Here is a 24,333-nt window from a genome sequence, read left to right on the forward strand (position 1 = left end):
TAAATATAGTCCGTTTATATTTGAGAATAAGTCAGAGTAAAGCAATGGAGAAAGGATAATCTTCTCAACAAATGATACTGAAACAACCAGATATCTTGAGGCAAAAAAAAAAAAAAAAAAAAAAAAAAAGAATCTAGACCCTGACTTTACACTCTTCATAAATATTAACTCGAAATAGATTATAGATATCAATGTAAAGCACAGTACTGTGAAGTTACTAGAAGATTACACAGGATAATATCTATAATGTTAGGCTTGATGACAGCTTTTCAAAAACAATATCAAAGGCACTATGTGTTAAATAAACAATGGATATGCTGGACTTCATTAAAATAAAAATCTTCTGATCTACAAAAGGCACTGTCAAGAGAATAGATAAGCCATAGTCTGTAAGAAAATATTTGCAAAAGACAGATCTGATAAAGGACTATTATCCAAAATATACAAAAAAATCTTAAAACTCAACTATGAAAAGCCTAAAAACCGGATTTTAAAATGAGTCAAAGAAATAGATATACAGATAAAAAATAAGCATATACAAAATGCTTCACATATCAGGGATATGCTAATGAAAAAACAATGAAATGTCACTACACACCAATTAGAATGGTCAAAATCCAGACCACAACACCAACTGCTGACAAGGCTTTGGAGCAACAGGAAGGAGATGCAAAATGGTATAGCCACTTTGGAAGATGTTTTGGCCATTTTTTACAAAACCAATACAGTCCAGCAAGTGTGCTCCTTGGCATTTACCCAAGAGTTGAAAATCATCTCCACACAAAATTCTGCACAAAGATCTTTAAAGCAGTTTTATACATATTGGCTAAAACTTGGAAGCAACCAAGATATCCTTCTGTAGGTAAGTGGACAAATCAACTGTAGTATATCTAGACCATGGATTTTTATTCAACACTAAAAAGAAGTCAGCTATCAAGCAATGAAAATACATGAAGAAAACAAATGCCTAATACTAAGTGAAATCAGCCAGTCTGGAAGATCTGCATACCGTATGATTCCAACTACTTGACATTATGGAAAAGGCAAAACTATAGAGACAGTAAAAAGATCAGTGGTCACCTGGAGTTAAGGAGAAGGAAGGGATGAATAGGAGATTAAAGAAGGGTTTTAGAAAGTAAAACTACCGTGTATAATACTAAAATGATTATATGATTATATGCATGCCACTATGCATTTGTTCAAACCCACAGAATGTTTAACACCAAGAATAAACCCTAATATAAACTATAGGCTTTGGGTAATGTGTCAATGTAGGTTCATCATTTGTAACAAATATACCACTCTGGTGGGGGATAATGGGAAGATGAGTGGTAGGCATGAGGGCAGAATGAGCAGGGAGTTACATGAGAACGCTCCATACACTGCTCTCAATTTTGCTGTGAACCTAAAACTGCTCTAAAATACAAAGTATATTTTTAGAAATGAGGACAGAGCACTTCTAAATTCAAAATAAAGTTCTTTTAGCCATTGATTCACTTGCTCACTCACTCTCATGTAGTTGTAGCCATTGTGAAGGGTATAGAACATCCTGTAAGGACATGGATTCTTTAGGGGCTGTTATTAATAGAAATGAATAACAAAACACACAGTATATAAGGGCTTATTTACATGCCAGTAAGATCCTATTTCTTAGTAAGACCACTGCAATCATTAGATTTACCACTAATTTAATAGTAGCATTTCTGGAAAAAGAAAACTATCCCACTACATGTACATAGGAAGTACAGGAACACCTCAGACAGGTTTGGTCCCAGACAAATGCATGAAAGCTAATAATCCAATAAAGAGAGTCATACAATATTTTTGTTTCCTAGTGGATATAAAAGTTATGCTTACACTATACTATATTATGTAATAGCATTACATCTTTAAAAAAACAATGTACATATCTTAGTTTTAAAATAATTTGTTACTGCTGGGCATGGTGGCATGTATCTGTAGTCCTAGCTACTCAAGAGACTGAGATGGAAGGATCCCTTGGGCCCAGGAGTTGGAGGCTGTAGTGTTCTGTAACTGCACCTGTGGATAGTCACCGCACTCCAGCCTGGGCAACATAGTGAGGTCCCATCATTAAAAAAATTTTTTTTAAATATTTGACTGATAAAAAAATGTAAATAATTATATAAATCTTTGACAAGTCCTAATCTTTTTGTGGGTGGAAGGTCTTGCCTGGATGTTGATGGCTGCTGACTGATTAGGGTGGCTGATGAATGTTAGGGTGGCTGAGTCAATTTCTTAAGATAACAATAAAGTTTACTCCATTGCTTAATGTTTCCTTTCACATAAGATTTCTCTGAAGCATGCAATGCTGTTTGATAGCTTCATCCATAGAACTTCTCTCTAAAGTGGAATCAATCCTCTCAAACCCTGATACTGCATTATCAGCTAAGTTTATGTAATATTGTAAATCCTGTGTTGTCAATTCAACAATGTTCACAGCATCTTCACCAGGAGTAGATTCCATCTCAAGAAACCACTCTGTTCATCCACAAGAAGCAACTCCTCATGATTGTAGCAGTTCAGTCACATCCTCAGGCTCTACTTCTAATTCTACTTCTCTTGGTACCCTTCCCACATCTGCAGTGACTTCCTCCACTGAAATCTTGAACTCCTCAAAGTCATTCAAGAGGGCTGGAATCAATTTCTTCTAAATATTGGTTAACATTGATATCTTGACCTCTTCATATAAATCATGGATGTTCTTAATGACATCTACACAGTGAATCCTTTCCAAAAGGTTTTCAATTTATTTTTCCCAGATCCAACAGAGGAATCACTATCTATGCCAGCTATAGCTTTACAAAATGTATTTCTTAAATAAGACTTGAAAGTCAGAATTACTCCTTGATCCATGGGCTGCGGAAGGGATGTTGTGTTGGCAGTCATAACAACAACATCCATCTCCTTGTACACCTCCATCAGACCTATGGGGTGACTAGGTGCATTGTCAATTAGCAGTAATACTTTGAAAGGAATCTTTTTTTTTTTTCTAAGCAGTAGTTCTCAATGGTGGGATTAAAATATTCAGTAAACCATGTATAAACAGATATGCTGTCATCCAGGCCTTGTCCCATCTCTAGCACACAGATATAAGAGATTCAGTGTAATTCTTCAGAGCACGAGGATTTTCAGAATTGTAAGTAAAGTTGAACTGGCTTCAACTTAAGTCATCAGCTGAATTAGACCCTAACAAGACAGCCAGCCTTTCCTTTGAAGCCAGGCACTGACTTCTCTTCAGTTATAAAGTTCCTACAAGGCATCTTCTTGCAATAGATAGCTCTTCCATCTACATTGAAAATGTGTTGGTTAGTGTAGCCATCTTCATCAATGATCTTAGCTAGATCTTCTGGATAACTCGCTGCAGCTTCTACATCAGCACTTGCTGCTTCACCTTGCCCTTTTGTGTTAGGAAAATCGCTTCTTTCCTTACACCACATGAACCCCAACCTCTGCTACCTTCAAACTTTTCTTCTGCAGTTTCCTCACCTCTCTTAGCCTTCACAGAATTAAAGAGTGTTCCAGTCTTCCTCTAGATTAGGCTTTGGCTTAAGGGAATGTTATGGCTGGTTTGTTCTCTTATCCAGACCACTAAAATTTTCTCTAAATCAGCAATAAGGCTGTTTTGCTTTCTTATCACTCGTGTTCACTGGAGTAGCACTTTTAATTTCCCTCAAGAACTTTTTCTTTGCATTCAAAATTGGCTATTTGTGCAAGAAGTCTAGCTTTCAGCCTGTCTCAGCTTTCAATATGCCTTCCTCACTAATATTAATCATTTCTAGCTTTTGATTTCAAGTGACAGATACGTAACTCTTCCTTTCATTTGAACAATTAGAGGCCATTTTAAGAGTTATTAATTGGCCTAATCTCGATATTGTGTGTCAGGGAATAGGGAGGCCCAATTGGGGGGACATCTGGTTGGTGAAGAAATAAAAAAGCACACAACATTTATTAAGTTCATTGTGCTATGTGGGCATGGTTTGTTATACCTCAAAACAATTACAATCATAACTTCAAAGATCATTAATCATAGATCATCACAACAGATACGATAATAAAAAAGAAATATTTCACATAGAAAAAATCAATTTGATGATTATAAACTAGCAATAAGCAGTAAATTAAAATAAAAAGTCTAATTTGAATAGCATCAAAATACTTAGGTATATGTAATACTTACAAAATATGTCCAAGATTTATAATACAAAAAAAACCCATAAATAGACAATTATACCTTGTTCATGGGTCTAGATACTCTATTACCAAGATGTAAGTCCTTTCCCAAGTTGACCTACAAATTCAATGCATTTACCATCGAAATCAGCAAACTTTTTTGTGGTTTCTTAAAACTGGTTTAAAATTTATATAGAAAAGCAAGAGACCTAGCATAGTCAGAACTTTTTTTGAAAGATGAAACAAAGTTGGAAGACTCATACTACTTGATTTCAAGACATTATAAAGTGAAAGTTATTCAGGTATGTCATTGTGGTGAAAGCACAAACCTACAGATGTCAATGGAACAAAACTGAATACAAAAATAGACCCACACATATGTGAGCAAATGATTTTTGCAGAAGTGCCTAGGTAATTCAGTGAATAAAAGATGGTATTTTCAACAAATAACTCATACATTATACAAAAATTAACTCAAATGGACCTAAGCTAAAAAGTAAACCTTAAAATGTGAAACTTCTGCAAGAAAACACAGGAGATCTATTAGCTGAAAGATGGATAAATTAAACGTGGTATATCCATGCAGAGAAGCATTATTCTCACACAAAAAATGAAGTACTAATACGTGCTACAACATGGAAAAACCCTGAAAACATTATACTAAGTGAAAGAAGCCAGACATTAAAAACCATGTATTGTATGATTATACTTATATGAAATGTCCAGAATAGGCAAATCTGTAGAGGCAGAAAGTAGATCAGTGGCTGGTGAAAGCTAAAGACAAGGGAAAATGAGGAGTGACTACTAATGGGTACACAGTTTCTTTTCTGGGTAATGAAATTGTTCTAAAATTGTTTGTGGGAATGGTTATACAACTCTGTGGATACACTGAAAACCACTGAGTTGTACACTTTAAATAAGTAAATTTTATGGTTTATGTGTTACACCTTATAGCAGTCCAATTTCACGCTGCTGATAAAGACATATCCAAGGCTGGGTAATTTACACAAGAAACAGGTTTAATAAGCTTACAGTTCTGCACAGCTGCAGAGGCCTCAAAATCATGGCAGAAAGCAAGGAGGAGCGAGTCACGTCTTACATAGATGGCAGTAGGGAAACAGAGAGCTTTTGTAGGGAAACTCACATTTTTAAAATCATCAGATCTCATGAGACTCATTCACTATCACGAGAACAGTGCAGGAAAGACCCGTCCCCATAGTTCAATCACCTCCCACTGGGTTCCTCCCACAGCATGTAGGTGTTACAATTCAAGATGAGGTTTGGAGGGGGACATAGCCAAACCATATCATAGCTCAATTTCTAAAAAGAATTTAAAAGAATAAAAATAAAACACAGGAAAAAAGAAAATGAAAAATTTTTGTAATCTCAGATTAAACAAAAAGCAAGAACCATTTTGTAAAATTTGGTAAGTTGAAATTCTTCAAAATGAAAAGTCCACTCTTCAAAATACATTATAAAAAAATAAAAACTGGGTGCAGTGGCTCATGCCTGTAATCCCAGCACTTTGGGAGGCCAAGGCAGGTGGATCATGAAGTCAGGAGTCTGAGACCAGGCTGACCAACATGGTGAAATCCCATCTCTACTAAAAATACAAAAATCAGCCGGGTGTGGTGGCGCACACCTGTAATCCCAGCTACTCAGGAGACTGAGGTGGGAGAATCACTTGAGCCCGGGAGGCGGAGGTTGCAGTGAGCCGAGACTGCACCACTGCACTCCAGCCTGGGCAACACAGTGAGACTCCATCTCAAAAAAAAATAAAAAAAAGAAAAGAAAGAAAAAAGAAAATGAAAAGACATGTAACAGACTAAGTAAAAACAAAATTAATATCCGGAATATATAAAGAACACTCTTTTGAAAACAAAAGCCCCAATTTTAAAAATGGGCAAAAGATCAGAGCAAACATTTCAGGAAGAAAAGAGATACAAAATAAACACATGAAATGATGCTTCAACATCATTAGTCATTAAGGAAACACAAATTAAAACCACAAAGGGAAACTAATACTACTCATCTACAAGAATGGCTAAATTTTTTTAATTGACTATATCAAGCACTGACAAGAAGGCAGAGCAACTGAAACTCTCATACCTTACAGATGGGCATGCAAAATGAGATAGCCACTAGGAAAACAGTTTGATAGTTTCCTACAAAGTTATATATGAATTTACCACATGACGTTGCAATCTCACTCCTAGGTATTTGTCTACTGAAAAAAAACAGAAAAATGAATGTTCACACATAGATCTGTATGAGAATGTTTATAGAAACTTTAGTCTTAATCATTGAAAACTGAGAAAAAACCCAAAGGTCCAACTGGTGAATTAATAAACAAACTGCAATTCTCAAGAAATACTTGGAAATATAGCTGGGCACGGTGGCTTACGCCTGTAATCCCAGCACTTTGGGAGGTCGAGGCAGGTGGATCACCTGAGGTCAGAACTTTGAGATCAGCCTGGCCAACATGGTGAAACTCCATCTCTACTTAAAATACAAAAATTAGCTGGACGTGGTGGCGCATGCCTGTAATCCCAGCTACTTGGGAGGCTAAGGCAGGAGATTCCCTTGAACCCAGGAGGCAGAGGTTGCACTGAGCTGAGATTGTGCCACTGCATTCCAGCCTGGAGAGCAGAGCGAGATTCCGTCTCAAAAAAAAAAAAAGAGGAAAGAAAGAAGAAATATTTGGAAATAAAAAAGACTCAGGATAAAGTAAAGGGAGGACCAAAAGCAGAATTTGAAGAAATTTCATCTGGAAAAATACCAAATTGATTGCAACAAAAGAAAGAGGAGATGCAAGGAGATGATTTAAGAGAGATTTGAGTAATCTTGGAAAGATCCAAATGTATTTTTAGAATGTTCTCTGATTAACCTGGGAGAGAAGAAGGACCATGGAGCGTCATTGCCTGGGTTCAATTTCCAGGCTCCTCTACTTGCTAGCTCTGTGACCTTGACACATAACAGCACCTACCTCACAGTGTTGAAAGTACTTAAATCGATTATTAGCTGTGATTATTGCAATCATTTTTATTAACAAGCTCTGAAAGTTCATATGATTTCTTATCATATAGTTTGAGAAACTTCATGGGTCCCCCAGCCTTTATGTTTTAAGCAAATGAACTAGATATACTAAGCAGAATATGGAATCCAGTCTAAAATCCGACTATAGATTTGGCAGAATTCTGTCCAATATGCCTAATTGATCCCTAAAACAATGATGTTATTTTCTTTTCCCTTTGAAATTTTCTAGACTCTCTGCAGCACAAGCAATAAGTGTCTTAACCCAAAGATTTTCTGTGCTTACATCTTGGACACATCTTATAACTTCTGATGCCACTGCCAAAAGTTATCAGATGTCTTCTGCTGTCCCCTGCATTAATGCTTTTTCTTGTTTCTGTTCTGATGGTGACTTTTTACTATAAATCAGCTGTTAACTAAGACTTTAGACTTCAGTTTTCCTTCAAACGTCTAAGTGCACAGCTTAAAATACAAAAAAGTACCAAGTTTCTCCCTTCTCTATGCCAACTAATGAGATGCCAGGGACAAATGAACATAGAAATCACCTATGTCTGAAATTAAACCTTCCTAGAGAAACGTTGCTCTTCTCAGATCCTTCTTCTCTTTGTAGTTGAATGAAAACACTACATTAGGCAAAAAAAAAAAAAAAAAAAAAAAAAAGCTTCTGAAACAAGTATTTACACAATTTTAATTCTAACTAAATATGTGAAAGGAAAATGGATGGCAAAGGATAAAGATGGGTCTTTAAAAACCCTCTAAATTTTGCTATGCTATTAAACTGGTGGCAAATGGTGTGATACAGAATAAAAGTGAATCAAATTAATTACAACCAAATGTATAAGATTTTATAGGAAGATATTTTAGAAATGCTAATTATTTTTACATCAAGTTCATTAAATCTTTCCAATTCATATACTTTTGCTTATAACTGATATATAACCTACTATGTCTGAACTATATAAATCTCTTTGCTGTGATATTTTGTTTTATTATTCATTCATACATCTTAATTTGTATACATCATAATGAGTCTGATAAAATACTTAAAAATAATAAAAATGCATTTCCCAAGGGCTTTCCAGCTTCCCTCTTCCCCCAGTTTTGCCATAATCTGCAATAATCAGATTTCATATAAATCATCTAATAGAATCACATAACTTTATTTTTAAAAGGTAGCTGAAAAGTAAAATAAACAGTAAAACCAACGGTTATTTTTCTAAAATGCTTTTATTTACTTTTAATTCCAAACTCTCACAAAATATAAACACTGGTCCCCTACATAATTGCAAAGGATTAGAATTAAGATATAGGCAGTAGTATTTCTTTAAAAAATAAATTGTTATTTATTCTGAATAATGACAGTTAAGCATTGATGAAGTAAAGCAAATTCCTAGACATTACTCCCTAATAATTACGCTGGGCAGTGGGGCAAAACATGCCAATTTCTTTCAGAAATATATCAAAATATTTGAGTATTCAGTTGGGTCAGCTATTTTGGTAGTCTTTCAAAGCAACTTACATTAATTATGATCAAAACAATTATTTCTAAACAAATATCCAACTTCTTAAACATATCATGAAGGGAGAAAACACTAAAACATAAAGAAGAGGACATGGGAACCTACCTCATGCACAAGAGCAAGTGAAGTCTGCTTGAAACTTCGCCCTCTACTGGCCATCAGTCTATTCAATGGTTTTCCATCTTTACTCTGATACATGGAAACATCGTAGCAAAATAACATACCACCTTTAAAAAAAAGTTATAAAGACTTTTTTGTTTTTTTAGACAGAGTCTCGCTCTGTTGCCTAGGCTGGAGTGCACTGGTGCAATCTCAGCTCACTGCAACCTCCACCTCCTGGGTTCTGCCTCAGCCTCTTGAGTAGCTAGGACTACAAGCGCGTGCCACCATGTCTGGCTAATTTTTGTAAGTTCAGTGGAGACGGGGTTTCACCATATTGGCCAGGCTAATCTCTAACTCCTGACCTCATGATCCGCCTGCCTCGTCCTCCCAAAGTGCTGGGATTACAGGCGTGAGCCACCGCGCCCAGCTTATAAAGACATTTCTTATGGAAAAACTTTACTAATTAGATTCTCAGAAACTGATAATCAATCTGGATAGAGATATTTATAAATAAAAGCTAATTTGTTAAGCAAATTATGATTTCTGACCATTTATGTATAAGGAATTAAAAAACACAAGAGATTTTAAAAAGCTAGTATTTAAAATATTATTGGGACAGGTGCCGTGGCTCACACATGTAATTCCAGCACTTTGGGAGGCCAAGGCAGGCAGATAGATCACTTGAGGTCAGGAGTTTGAGACCAGCCTGGTCAACGTGATGAAACCCCATCTCTACTAAAAATGCAAAAATTAGCCAAGCATGGTGGCAAACACCTGAAATTCCAGCTACTCAGGAGGCTGAAGCAGGAGAATCGCTCGAACTAGGAGGTGGAGGTTGCAGTGAACTGAGATTGTGCCACTGTACTCCAGCCTGGGCAACCAAGAGAAACTCTGTCTCAAAAATATTAACGTAACATAATATAATATAATATTATTACTTATTGACTCATAGCTTTTTAGTTAAGATCACATAAGAAATATTTACAATTTACTTATGAATAAATAAGCATAAGTATAAATAAATGAACAAATTTGCAATTCTTGACTTAGTTTGTGAATTGTTAGTTCTAGAGAGTCTATTAAGTTTTTTCAAAATTTCAACTAAGGATAAATACTTGCACATATTAATCTTCATGAACACATGATAACATGGGTCCCTTTAGTTTATACTCACAAATGGACAAGCTTTCCCTCATTCCTGTATTCACATATACTTACTCTCCCTCTCCCTGCCCTTTCCACAATGGTCAACTAAGCTCTCAGCCGAACCTCCAGCTTATTTATGTTTTTTATTACACTGAGTTTCATTATCTTTATTATTTCTTCCCTTATCCTTTAAGTTTGATTTGCTGTTCTTTTCCAAGCTTCTTGAGATGGAAGTTCAAATAATGACTATTTTCCTTTCTTTTCTAAAATATACATTGAAAGTGTAAATTTCCCTAGAGGGGAAACAGTGTTTAGAAATACTATTTTAGCTACAACCTACACGTTGTTATATGGCTTATCTTCATTATCATTCACTTCAAACTACCTTCTAATTTCCATTTTGATTCTTTTCTCTGATCCATCCATTACTTATAAGTATACAGTTCAATTTTCCACCTACTGGAGATATGGTAATCATTTTTGTTATTTATTTTTAGCTTAATCCCATTGTCATCAGAGGACAGACTCTAGGTGACTTCAATATATTGAAATTTATTGAAGTTTGTGGTCCAGTGTATGGTCATTTTGGTAAATTTTCCATGTACAGGTAAAAAATATATAAATTCCATCACTGTAAGGTACAATGTTCTACATGTCAATACAGTAGTTTGTTCATAGTATTGTTCAAATATTTTGTAATTTTATTGATTTTCTTGTCTCCTTGCTCTGCCAGTTACTAAAAAAGATATTTTAAAGTTTCCATTATTATTGTGGGTTTGTCTATTTCCTCTTTTAGTTCTACTCATTTTTGTCATATATTTTGAAAGTATGTTATTTCATGTAGGCCAATTAGAATTGATATTTTCCAAACAGAGTGACTTCTTTTTCTCCATGAAATATTCCCTTCATTTCCAGCTTCTTCCTTTGTCCTGTGCCTAATAAGTATATGAAAAAACTACCGAAGCACTAAATGATATCATTGTTAATCAAAGAGTAGTTTTCCTCTCCCCTCTGTTAGGCAGACTGGGTGAAGGACCAATTACTTCAACCTAATCAGGAATTGATCTGGGTTAGGATTGATTATAATTTTTGTAATTTGAGTCCAGCTCTGGTTCACTCCTTTGCCAGGGTGTATCTCCCACAACACCCCCCCACTAATTGGCAGTTTAATGAGTCTTTGACTCCTCAATCTGAAACAATTATGGGAGATTTAAGTCTGCCCTCAGAAATTTTCAGCTTAGCTCTTTAGCTTTCCATCCCATAAAGCTTCAAAATGTTGCAAATAACTTAAGAGAGAAATTGCCCATGTGCTCAAGGTCACTCTAGTTCTGAATTGTATCACTCTGGCGCCACATGATTGCCAAGATGTCTGTTGGTTTCTCCACCTCCTCACCAGCCTCTCACTAAAGTTGAGCCTGAATGCTCAGATTCCAGCTGTGGCCAGAATTAGTAAGTTCACCCAGGTGAGAGCAGTTGCAGATCTTCAGTATCAATTCACCATTCTCTCTAGCGCTTTTACTTCTTGCATGCTGTTTTTCCAAGATCATTCTCCTAGCTCGTCTTTGTTTCCTAAGTATCAGAAGACTAAAAGGGATTTCACTTTGCCTTTCAGAACCTTTCAGCCTAGCTCTTTAGCTCTTGGTGCAAATTCCAAATTCAGCAAATGTCCTATGAGAAAAATCTCTAATTTGTTGCCCTAGTCTCAGGCAATCACTAAAAGCTCCTCTGGTTTCTCTTTCTTCCAACAGGTCATGCCTGCGGGCTGAGTGGGTATCCCCCAAGGTGGGGAAAAAACAGTTCTAAAATGTTCTGCTGACTCTGAAACTTTAATTCATCTATTTGCCTTTGCTTCTACATTTCTGTGATGTCTCTTAAAATGCAATTATTTTTGTAATTTATCCAGATGTTAGTAGCAGCAGCAACACCCTGCCATGGCCTATTACATCCTACTTGGAAGTGGAAGCTAAATCATTACATGAAAAACCTATATTTTTGATACTATGTACTATCCTTACCTGCAAGGCCAGGTTTCAATCCTGGTTGCTTGTTTGTTTCATACATTTTCAATATAAAATTGGGGATTCCTGCTACAGTCTTTCCTTGGTCTGAGCGGGCACCTCCTTTTAATGCAGAGTGGTATATCCCACGAGGCATATTCACCATTTCTTGCTTCACAAGTGATGTAAAGAATTCCTCCAAAGCTAAAAGAGGATAAAAGGAGACCAAAAGTAGAATAAATGCAATAAGCTAGAAGAGAAACATTCGTTCTTAATTCATATAGAAACAACTAAGCTACATTTCTGGCCAAACCTTACATGGTAAAAAGAGAACTCTTGATCCCCATCCCTTTCTTAGTCTTCCTCCAAATTAAAACATGGCACCAAGTTGCTCAAACTTAATTCTTCTCTTTCCCTCACTTCTTACATGTAATCCATTAGCAAGTCCTTCTGATTCCACCTTCAAAATCTATCCCAAATCCATCAATTTCCCTCCATTTTTCACTGCTATTTATCTAGTTATTATCTTTTCTCCTCCTCATACAAACTAATGTAAAAACTAGTTTACTGAATTCTTTTCATCTTGACCACCCTCTATAAACCTTCCTCTGCCCAGAGGCCAGAATTTTGTCATTCCCATCCCTAACACCTGCCAGTTGCTTTTCACTGGGCATAAAATAAAATCACAACTTCTGACCAAGATCAAGACCTTTTATGATCTAGCCCTGACTCCCCTCAGAGTCCTGACTCCCCTCGGAGTTAATTTCTAATACCCTACCTCCCTGCTATGTTGAATTCACACTTCCATATGGCCTCTTTCCATTCCTCAAAAACACAAAGTTGATATTTAAGTCAGTGCCACTGCATTTGCTATCCCTTCCACCTGGAATGTATCAGTCCCACATTTTCATGAGAATGGCTCCTTCTTATCATTTAAGTGTTTTCAAAAAAACCTCTTTCATGACTATCTATTCTTAGCAATATTAGTACAATTATTCTAAAATGAGATATTTCTTTGCCTGTGTTCCTTCTAATTAAGCCCATGATCTTTATTGTTTGACATTTTACTTACCATATAATAACACAGAAATGTGATATCAGAAGACAACAGGATGCACAAACAAAATATTTGATAAGACTATAAGTTTATATTCAAATGTGATTTTCCTAAGGACCACTAGAGGTTGCCCAATACAGAAACAAACAAAAAAAATTAAAACTCAACAAATCATATGGAATGGAAAATGGAAAAAAAACAAAAAACAACAACAACAAAAAAACACTGCATGGGGCTCTTATAGAAACAAAAAGCAAGGGTCCACCTACCTGGAATTTCATTCTGAAAAGAGCTATCTAAAAGCCTCCTTTAAATGACTGTGATTGAATTACAGGCAGCAAGAGCTCACTGGAGCATTTATTATATACCCAGTTCTGACAGGACCCTCCTAGATGTAATCACGATTCTCCATTCAAAGTTCAAAAACACCAGTATGCGATGTTTTCCATTTACTCCTTCTTATCTATCCTCTATCCTTCTCAACCCTGCTCTTTGCACTGGAAAAACAGTCTTTAAAGAAAGGCATTAACAGACTCCCATGTCTGTCCTCTGGCTTCTGGTTGGTTTCAACCACTGGAGTCACTGGCAGGAAATCAAGGGGTGAAAACAGTAAAGTCAGGAGATGTATTCCCCAGACACAGGACTTCCTGCAGGATTGCTACAGGTTGCCTGCATTCCTCTTTACTTAAAGTCTTGGCTCCCCTTAGGCACCCCTATTTATAATACAGATACTCTCTCTTCTTCTTCCTCCCCTTATCTCTGTAGGCCAGAGACATTAAGCAGTGTGAGATGGTTCACCATTTCTTGTGAGTTTCCCTTAACCTTGACAACATAACTGTAAATAGGTTCTTTATTAAACTCTCTTTAATTACTCAATCTGAATGTACTCCCCACACCTTCTTGTCATAAGTGATCAATATACCATTTATACAAAAAAGATGAGTAATATCTGATTGTAGGCCATGTACCCCAATTTCTGCATACACATACACAGGGACTGCTTCAAAGTGGATATAATTATGGACTTTACAGAATGCAGCTATGAATCATCCGTTTGTGAGGGTAGAGGCACTATGATGAAAGAAAGTAAGTTCATCCTTTCTCAGAAGGGATCCTATTCTGGCAAAAGGTGAAACATGCCAAGGGGCAAGTATATATCTGCACATAGACTAACCCAGCAATGGAATTTTTCTGCTTACCAAGCTCTACAGTGAACTACAGATGTTTAACTAACACCAGTCCAGGGATTAATATAAATGAGGATAAGATGCCAGGAGGCTAAGTGTAGCTGATGTATAGAGCTTCATCTTCCCCTAAATACTAAGTTAGCAACTAGAATTTTTCCCATTGCTTTTGAGCTTTCCCCAATCTCTTTCTTACCAATGACCAGATGGGAATTTAAAAAGAAGCTGAAAATTCATAGGATACAAAGTGTCAGATATCAATTCTCAAAACAACCCAAATGTGCTTAACAGCTGAATGGATCAACAAACTGTGTTACATTCACACAATGAAATGTCAGTCGGCAATAAAAAAGAAAAAACAATTGATACAGGTAACTATTTGTAATAAATATAAAAAACTAGTGCTAATAATAATCCCAAAAGACACAATTCCACACACCATAATCCCAAATGCTGAAATTCTGGAAGATCAAAATTCCTTAAGTCTAAACTTCCTAACATCTAAAATCCCCAAAATCACAATCCCAAAAGGTTGAAATCCCAAATACTGAAATCCTAAAAGCCTAATCCTGGGGTAGGAGTTAGTGCATTTTCAGTTGTACACAGGATAGCTGCATCATGTTAGGCAGAACCATTACCTTGTTACTATCTTTATTTGGAAGTTAAGGAGATGTATATGGGTGCCAGTTGACGAGGGGTGAACTTGTGAACTTAAGTGTCAACTTGGCTGGCTTAAGGAATACCTAGAAACCTGGTAAAGCATTATCTGGGGTTGGGGAATATAAGGGTATTTCCAGAGGAGACTAGTATGTGAGTCTGAGTAGTGTACGGGGGAAACCTGCCCTTGATGTTGATGGGCACGATCCAATTGTCCAGAGACCCAGACAGAACAAATACAGAAGGTGAACTGCTCTCTCTATGAGAGCTGAGACAGGGTTCTGCTGCTGCTTTTGGACATCAGAACTCCAGGCTCACCAGCCTATAAGCTACAGGACTTACACCAGCAGCTCCCTGGGTCCTGAGGCTTTTGGTCTCAGATTGAGAGTCACACCACCCACTTCCCAGGTTCTGAGGCCTTCAGACTTGAATGGAGCCACACTACCAGCATCCCAATCTCCAGCTTGCAGACAGTCTGTCACACAACTTAGCCACCACAATCATGTAAGCCAATTATCCTAATCAATCCCCTCTCATATATCTATATACATATCCTATTGATTCTGTCAGAAGAAATGTGACTAAAATAGATTTGGTATTGGAGAAGCAAAATACCATTCCTTCTTACTATATTCCTTACAACAGAGTGGAAGAGAGATGCGAAATTGTTCTCTCACAAAAAGGTTGCAATAAGTTATGTGTACAAGGCTACTTAATGGTGAAAGAAGTTCAAGAGCTAATTATTATTGATGCTGCAAAAGCAGAAAATTGCTTATTTCCAATGGCTGAGCAATAACCAGACTTTCAAATGGAGAACATATACTCACCAAATTTGTAGACCACAACTACTCTCCAAATACAAGTGCAGTTCACATTTTGAAGATCACAGAAGTGAAAACACAGGCAAAAAACACAAGAAATCTCCCCTGCCAAATTATTCAATCATATACAACTTCCGCCCCTTCACACATAGTGCCAATTTGCTATGCTATGTGTTTCATTTTTGCATCTATTCCAATACTGGAAATACAAATTGTATAAAGACTTCTAAAGAGTTCTAATTGGTTTTATGCTTTTTTTTTTTTTTTTTTTTTTAAAACAAATCTGACTCCACAAAAACGCATTATCACAACACTGACTGTGTGTGTACGTATCGTGTACATATGTAAAAATGTTGAAACTTCCTCAATAAGTAGAGGTGTCATTTTGGTATATCTGCATTTGTGAAACATAAAATATCTTGAGATCTCAATTCTTTGAATGACTGCATATGCAGTGGTGACCCATTGAGGTTTTTGTTTGTTTGTTTTTTGTTTTTTTGAGATGGAGTCTCTCCGTGTTGCCCACACTGGAGTGTAGTGGTGAGATCTTGGCTCACTGCAACCTCCACCCCAGGTTCAAGTGATTCTCCTGTCTCAGCCTCCTGAGTAAATGGAATTACAGGTGACTGCCACCATGCCCGGCTAATTTTTGTATTTCTATTAGAGGCAGGGTTTCACCATGTTGGCCAGGCTGGACTAGAGCTCGAGATTTTTGACTGATTTTGTCAAAAGACTTCAGTTGTGCATCAGAGTATTTCAGATGACTGCAGTTACAAAGCTGGGAGCTACAACCACCAATCATAGTGATAAGCAATTATTTGTTCTGAGGGCCATTTATTTATGGATACAGTTCATCTGCTCCTAATTGTTATATTGTGGCTCTTGTTAGTATATCTGTTTATGATTGCAAAAATATGTACATTACTTTGCCTATTTTATTGTATAAAGTGATCTATGAAGTGCTCTATTGTGTTTTTATGTTTCTCAAGTAAATTGCATTTTAAAATATAAATATACATCTTTTAAAAAACTTTTCATTATTTTTTCTAGAATTATATTTTTGAGATTTCAGAATTGTGATTTTGAGGATTTTAGACTTTAGGTATTTTAATCTTTCAGGATTTCAACAATTACAATTATGGTGTTTGGGATTTGATCTTTTAGGGTGATGGCCCAAACCCCTCAAGGACACTTGAGGGGAAAAGAAATAGCTAATCCCATAAGTTTACACATACTTGGGGGAAAAAACCTACAAAATTCAAATTGGTCTATAGTTTAAGTTAGTAATATTGTGCCAATGTCAGTTTTCTGGTTTTAGTATCATACTATGGTTATGTAAAATGTTATCAAGTAAAGCACCAGGGCAAAAAAGGTACACAGAACTCTCTAAACTGCTTTTGTAACTTCTTGCAAGTGTAAAATTATTTCAAAACTTTTTTTAAATAATATCAATAACATCTCTATTTAAATAATGCAAATTCCTAGATTCACTTTACAGCTGTTTTTTTGTTCATTTGAAAGGAATTAAAAGGAGGAAGGGGCAGGATTCACTTAAATTCAGCACAATCCACTTTTCTGCCTGTAGCATTTGGTGACTAATATATATTATTCATCCTGTGCATTTTAGGGTACATATTCCTAAGGCTAGTGCCTTTTTCCTGGTTCTTTTTCTAGTTCTCTAGTAATCAAAGGAACACTTTTTATAGTTCTCTAATAATCAACGAAGAAATGTCCATGGGGACAGTTTGCCAACATAGCATCTAGATCACCCACCTCACTCAAATTACTAAATTTTCTCAAACAAATACAGTTGTTGATCTCAACTCTTCCACTTCTTTCTCAAGCAAAGGTACTGGGAACCACCAGGTACAAACAATGTAGAAGCGCCAGGTAATAGCCACCATAGCACTGCACATTCTGTACTGAGAGGACAAACAACAGCACCCCTTGGCAACAAATATCCCCCCACTTCTCCTTCTGACACCACAGACTGTGATGGGGGATACATATATGAGTGAAAAAATACCATTTAAAAAACCCCAAAGGACTTTTGACTCTAGGTTATTTCAGGTTAAAGAAAGAACTTTGGATAACTGAAGGCTTTTTCCTTCCTTGGACTCATGTTAACTTTAGGGAGGTCTTAGACTCTGAAAAGCTAAGACGTAGGAAGTGGGGAAGAACACAAGAGAGGAAGAGTGAACAAGTCTTTGAGGATTCTTTCTAGATACCAGGAGAAGAGAAAAGGTGAACTCTTTGTCTAACTTGGCCATTCAGTTTTCTCTAATAAAAGGAGGCAGGGAATTGTAAAAGAAGCTTTGCCTAGAAATAAATAGTATATATTTGGCTGAATTTCCCAGGAATTTCCATGAGGGATGAAACCAGGGGGAACAAACTTCCACCATTACAGGCTAGTATGATTATGACTGAGAAGATAAAATGGCATTTTTTGCTTTCATTGAACTTCATTTCCAGAAATTAAATTTTTACATCCATGAACATTCAAAGTAGAATTGTAACAAAACTAAGCAAGATGTTGTCTAATATAGAAAAGCTACTTAATCACAATAAATCACTTGGGGAATTTTTAAATAACTTTTTAATGATCAGAAAATAATATTCAAAATAAAATAACATAAATTCCTAATCACAGTCCACAATCAAACATATTTTTCAAATGGTATTGTCTACCATTTCTTGGGTAGGGCATATAGTAACAGGGACAGGTGAGAACTTCTAAACACAATATACATATAGAATAATTACCACATATAAGCATTAGAATGCTTTATTTTGTGTGTGTGTGTGTGTGTGTGTGTGTGAGAGAGAGAGACAGAGTCTCACTCTGTCACCCAGGCTGGAATGCAGTGGCATGATCCCAGCTGCCTGCAACCTCCTCCTCCCAGGTTCAAGTGATTCTTGTGCCTCAGCCACCCAAGTAGCTGGAACTGCAGCATGCACCATCACACCACGCTAATTTTGTGTTTAAGTCCTGACCTCAAGCAATCTGCCTGCCTCAGCCCCCCAAAGTGTTGGGATTACAGGCGTAGCCGTCACACCCAGCCTACTTTTTAAAAGCTAAAGGTCCTATAAGTTTTACATCAGAGCTGAATGACCATATGATCTGATCCATCTTTGAAAAGCATTAATTTATAGCTCTCAAATAAATCAGTAACATCTTTGGCATAACTCTATAGAAAGAATAAATGTATAATAATGAACTACTCAGTAAATCTCTGAATAGTCTAATGATCTTTTCACTCGGCTTATATAATGAAGTATTATTTAAATCAATGACCTAGAGTACCAGTGCAAATCCATCTTGTGGAATACATTTAGCCTTTCAAATGAATTTTAATTATCAGTGAACGCAGTCGTTTACACTAGTTTTCTTGTACAATGCTACTCAGATCTAACGTTTTTTCATATGATTTAAACACCATACTACCTCAAGCTGTTTCGATAGAACAGATGGGTGCATTTAACATTCTGGTTTAAAAATATGCACATAAGGTTAAACTATAGTATGTACCTATCACAAAAGAATATAATCAGACAAATCCAATCACTAAAAAATGCTAGCTTCTCTACTAACAAATAGGAGTCACCTGGTAAAACCAAAGAGGGGGTGAGTGACAACAGTTTGAGATAGCAAGAGCCAGGAACTGAAAGATCCACATCCTCTTCATCTTCATCGTCATCCAACTCTTCAGGAATGGGAATTTCTGGTCTTATCTGAAATGATAAGTGAAAAAATCATAGAAAGGATAATAATAAAACATTATGCAAAATCTTTTCTGTATCCTTTTTGTGACAAGATTTTAAAATTTTGTTAGACTCCATCACTCTATAACATAAAAGACCATTGAAATTAATTTTTTAAATCTATTCATTTTTCAGATTAACTAAATGGTCATGACTCTAGTCATCTTATTAGACACAATCTCAGATCCGTATAAAAAGCTAATGTTAATACAGTAAATCACTGTAAATCACCATAAGCAATAATTACTATAGAAAACTAATAAAATCCTATACCATCCAAAAATAAAATGCAAACACTGATATACTCAATATATTTAACTTCTATAGCTCACAGTTAAATATTTGCCTTGTCTGAACACCTTTTTAAAAATCTGTGATTCTAGTAATACTTCCATGACAGAGCTTAAAATCTTCCAGTAGAATATATAGTAGAGCTCAGGGAACAACAGAATGCTTTAGTTGACTTTTTCTTTTTTAAAGACTTGGCAGTTTGTTGCTATGGAATACAAAAACACTAAAATCTGTAATTGGTAGCTGTACATTATTGTGTCTAATTTGCATTTTGAAGATTTTGTGGTTGCTCTTTGATTAGCTAGGTTTGTTTGAACCAAAAATGAAAAATGTAAAAAGATTTCCACATTGTTTTCATAAGATGTAACTGTTAAGCAATTAATTAAATTTTTAATACCTTCAATGACACTCTATCATAATGCCCACATGGAGATAATTAAGCATTAGGGGAGGAAATCAAAATATATAAAAGTGGTTTCTATAACCATAAAGTGCCAGAATCCAGTCATTACCATTAGCCTGTCTCCCAGATTTATTTTTAGAAATAATTAACAATGCCTGCAGACCGCCTTCTTCATAGGTCCCCAAAGCACTGTTCCATTTAGGAACTGTACTGACTCAGGATTCTTGCAGGGGAGTAAAAGAAACAGAAAAGAAATGCTTCTCTTAAGTATAATAATCTCAACTCCAAAGAAGCCTTTCAACCATAACTAGTGTTCTCTTCACTAGTGAAGGAGAAGTGAAAGCAACCTGACTACCCAAGCACTGTCCAAGACAGGATTTAATTCAGACTCAATATTAAGTACCTAATTCTCAGAGGGCTGAATCAGCCATACTTACAAAGATAACTATCAAGTATACTCTAGATAGGGTATGAAAGCGTCTGTCAAAATCACTGCGTATCAGAGAAACTCTGGCATGTTCACAAACCTTTTAATTCTGACCAGTAGGGTTTTTCAAGTGTCTGGTCTGTGTGAATACTCAGTCTTCCAGGTTTACTCTCATCAAGAGTTGTCTTAAAGATTCTAACCAATCCTAGTGGCCTAAAAAGTCCTAAGAAAGAAGTTGGTTCTGAGTCCTTCTGCCTTGCTTCCTGACATTTTACACATCATAGTAACTTGGGAAAACAGAAAAACAGAGTTACTATATGGCCTAGGAGTTTCACTCCTAGGTATATAACCAAGAGAAATGAAAATACATGATCACGCAAAAGCTTGCATAAGTATTATTTATAATAGCCCCAAAACGGATGCAGCCCAAACATTCATCAATTGATGGAATATATAAACAAAATATAGTATAAATCAATACCATGAAATATTATCCAGCCATAAAAAGGAATAAAGTACAAATACATGCTACACATGAAAGAATCTTGAAAGCACTATGCTAAGTGAAGAAAGCCCGTCACAAAAGACCACATCTTGTGTACTTCCATTTATAGGAAAGGTTCAGAATAAGCAAACTTACAGAGGCAGAAAGCGGATTAGTGGTTGCTTAGGTCTGGGAGAGGGAATGGAGTAATGGAGACTGACTGCTAATAGAGTTTCTTTTAGGGGGGAAAATGTTCTAAAATTAGATTGTGGTTACTCTGTGATTAGTTGCACAATTGTTTCAATATAGTAAAACCACTAAATTGTATACTTTAAATGGGTAAGTTGTACAGTATGTGAATCATATGTCAAGGAAGGAAGGAAGGAACGAAGGAGGGAGGGAGGGAGAGAAGGAAGGAAGGAAGGAAGAAAAGGGAAGTAGCTAAGGAGAGAGAGAGGGAGGGAGGAAGGTATGTAGGCATACAAAGGAAGAGGAGGGGGAGGGGAAGAAGAGGGGAGGAGAAGGAAAAGAGTAAGCTGGGTGGAGAGTCGGGGGACAGTCATTGACACCACCAGAGGAACCTTAAAGTGCTGTGCAAACTATGTCAAATGACCAAATGTTTCCAGAATTATTTAGTATAAAAGGGATATGATCATTTCTGTACAACTTTTATGCTATCCTCCTATCCTGTCCTTCTGCACAGTCAACCTAATTACTTAATACGAGTCACTGCACTTGGGTCATCAATATTTTTAAGGGCCACTAAAGAAACAGTTATTAGACTGGGGATAAAGCAAACTGACCAACCCATCAATCTTAAATTGTCTAATTTCACATTCACATAACTGTGTGCTATATTATCTTCTATGCAGTGAATAGCATATGTCTGCATCTCAAATGTGCATACATTTTAGTAAAGAAATTACACATGTATTATAATTTAATAATAGATTATATACTATATGTATTTATAATGGTTTGATCACTCCTTCAATTTTGTTTCCTAATAGGTGAGCTGATTCTCCTGGACAAATTAGCACTTATTATTACATTTTGGTTCCATTAAATTTCCTTTCTCCTCTGATCATTTTTTTTTTAAATTTTTTATTTCCATAGATTATTTGGGAACACGTGGTGTTTGCTTACATGAGTAAGTTCTTTACTCCTCTGATCACTTCTTAAAAGAATTATTTGTTCTACCTTCCCTAGGCTAATACTAGTTTTTCCCCCTGGTTGCATGCAACAATTTAATAAGGTCAATGCAAGTAAAACTATAGAGAATCAAGAGAACTCAGTTGAAAGAATTCCTGTTAAAGTTATAAAATTTTGGCAATAATATATTAGCTGCTAAAACACTCAGAAAAAAAAAAAAACTGCATATGTATCTATTAGGTTGGCGCAAAAGTAAAAAACTGCAATTACTTTTGTGCCAACCTACTAAAATACACATACACACCACCAACAAAAATGACCTGCCTCTTATAACTAAGCTTTGTTGAAAAAACTTAAATGGAAAGTTTAAAATGATAATTTACTTTTTTTTTTTTTGAGACAGAGTCTCACTGTGTTATCTGGGCTGGAGTGCAGTGGCATGATCTCAGCTCACTGCAACATCCACCTCCAGAGTTCAAGCAATTCTCCTGCCTCAGCCTCCTAAGTAGCTGGGATTACAGGCCCCCCACCACCACCCCGGGCTAGTTTTTGTATTTTTAGTAGAGACGGGGTTTCACCTTGTCGGCCAGGCTGGTCTCAAACTCCTGACCTCTAGTGATCTGCCTGCCTCGGCCTCCCAAAGTGCTGGGATTACAAGTGTAAGCCACCACACCCGGCTGATAATTTACTTTTAAAACCTGCTTCAAATTGAATATAGATACTCCTTGATTCATGATGGGGGTTGTGTCCCAATAAACCCATCGTAGGTTGAAAATATTGGAAGACAAAAATGCGTTTAACACACTTAACCTGCCAAACATTATAGCTTAGCCTAGCATACCTTAAGTGTGCTCAGAACACTTACATTAGCCTACAGATGGGCAGAACCATCTGGTAACACAGAACACTACAGAATATCAGTTGTTTACCCTTGTGATTCAATGCGATTGGGAGCTGCGATCTGATGCTGCGTCCCAGCATCACAAGAGAGTGGTTTACCACATATCACTAGCCTGAGAAAAGATCAAAATTCAAAATTCGAAGTACCATTTCTACCTAATATGTATCACTTTTGCACCATCATAAAGTTGAAAAATCGTAAGTCCAATCATTATAATCAGGGACCATCTGTACTGGAAAGTGTATCCCACAAAATGCCTCACTGTGAGTTCTGAGCCGGATAACCTTTCAACCAACTTTCTGTGTCTGTAACCTATGGAAATCCAAGAGTTTGTGCATAAACAGAGAATTTTATTTGGAACACGTCAAGTATCTGCATAAATTATTCAGTTAAAAAGAGAAACAGCTTCTGATGAATGCAGTGACATTCACTTTAAATCAAAGCCAAACGGGTTACACCATATTTATACCAACCCTGAATGCATAATCAGTTCTTTTACATTATTTCTAAAATTAACCCTAGAAATCAAGAAAACAAGTTTAATTTTTAAATAGGTGAATGTTTTTTAATGAAACCAAGTCAGAGAGGAAAGTCAGTATCTTCTACCTAAATGTTTATCCATTACTGATTCTTTTAACAAGGAAACTTCTCTATAGTTTTTTTTTTGTTTGTTTTTTCTTTTGGGGAGGTGCGCTAAAGAAGACAGGGGAAGTGTAACTAGCTTTTATAAAAACAGAAAAAATAAAAGCTAAAAGGGAAAAATCATTCTTATCTATTTTTCAACATTACAATCAACATGTCCTCAAAGAAGTCCCCTGGCATTTTTGAACCAATTTTACATCTGTGTGCTTTAAGTGATTAACAATGATCCTGTTACAAACCAACAAAATACATGCATTCAGTCAACATCCTCAGCTCTTAAGGTAGGACTTAGCACTTCGTACATACCAAATAAATTATTATTAAACCAATGCAAGTATTACATGTCCATCACCTCTACTCCCACAGAAATTCTTAATAACAAATGACAAGGAAGATGAGTTCATCAACATGGTATTCAAATTCTTAACTCATATTATTGTATCTCATTCAGCTCTACCATCTATCCAGTGCCATTTTCCACCTTACCTTAGATGTACTGTTTCATTCAACCCTAAATCTTTGTTCTGATATCTGCCACTCCTCTCTTTTTGTTCTATCAGTCT

The 24,333-nt window shown here is 36.2% G+C and overlaps 1 protein-coding gene across 1 annotated transcript in view; it reads right to left on the minus strand.

The window, feature by feature from the left end:
* Positions 1-24,333, minus strand: part of FOCAD (focadhesin) — a 315,281-nt gene that overhangs the window by 97,785 nt on the left and 193,163 nt on the right. The window contains exons 19-21 of the mRNA XM_025360104.1: positions 19,314-19,440; positions 12,008-12,193; positions 8,850-8,971 (exon numbers count right to left, since the gene is read on the minus strand). Of these exons, the coding sequence (XP_025215889.1) occupies positions 8,850-8,971; positions 12,008-12,193; positions 19,314-19,440 (435 nt within the window). The remainder of the gene's footprint in view (positions 1-8,849; positions 8,972-12,007; positions 12,194-19,313; positions 19,441-24,333) is intronic.

This window comes from Theropithecus gelada, chromosome 15 (assembly GCF_003255815.1).
Source record: "Theropithecus gelada isolate Dixy chromosome 15, Tgel_1.0, whole genome shotgun sequence".
NCBI lineage: Eukaryota > Metazoa > Chordata > Mammalia > Primates > Cercopithecidae > Theropithecus > Theropithecus gelada.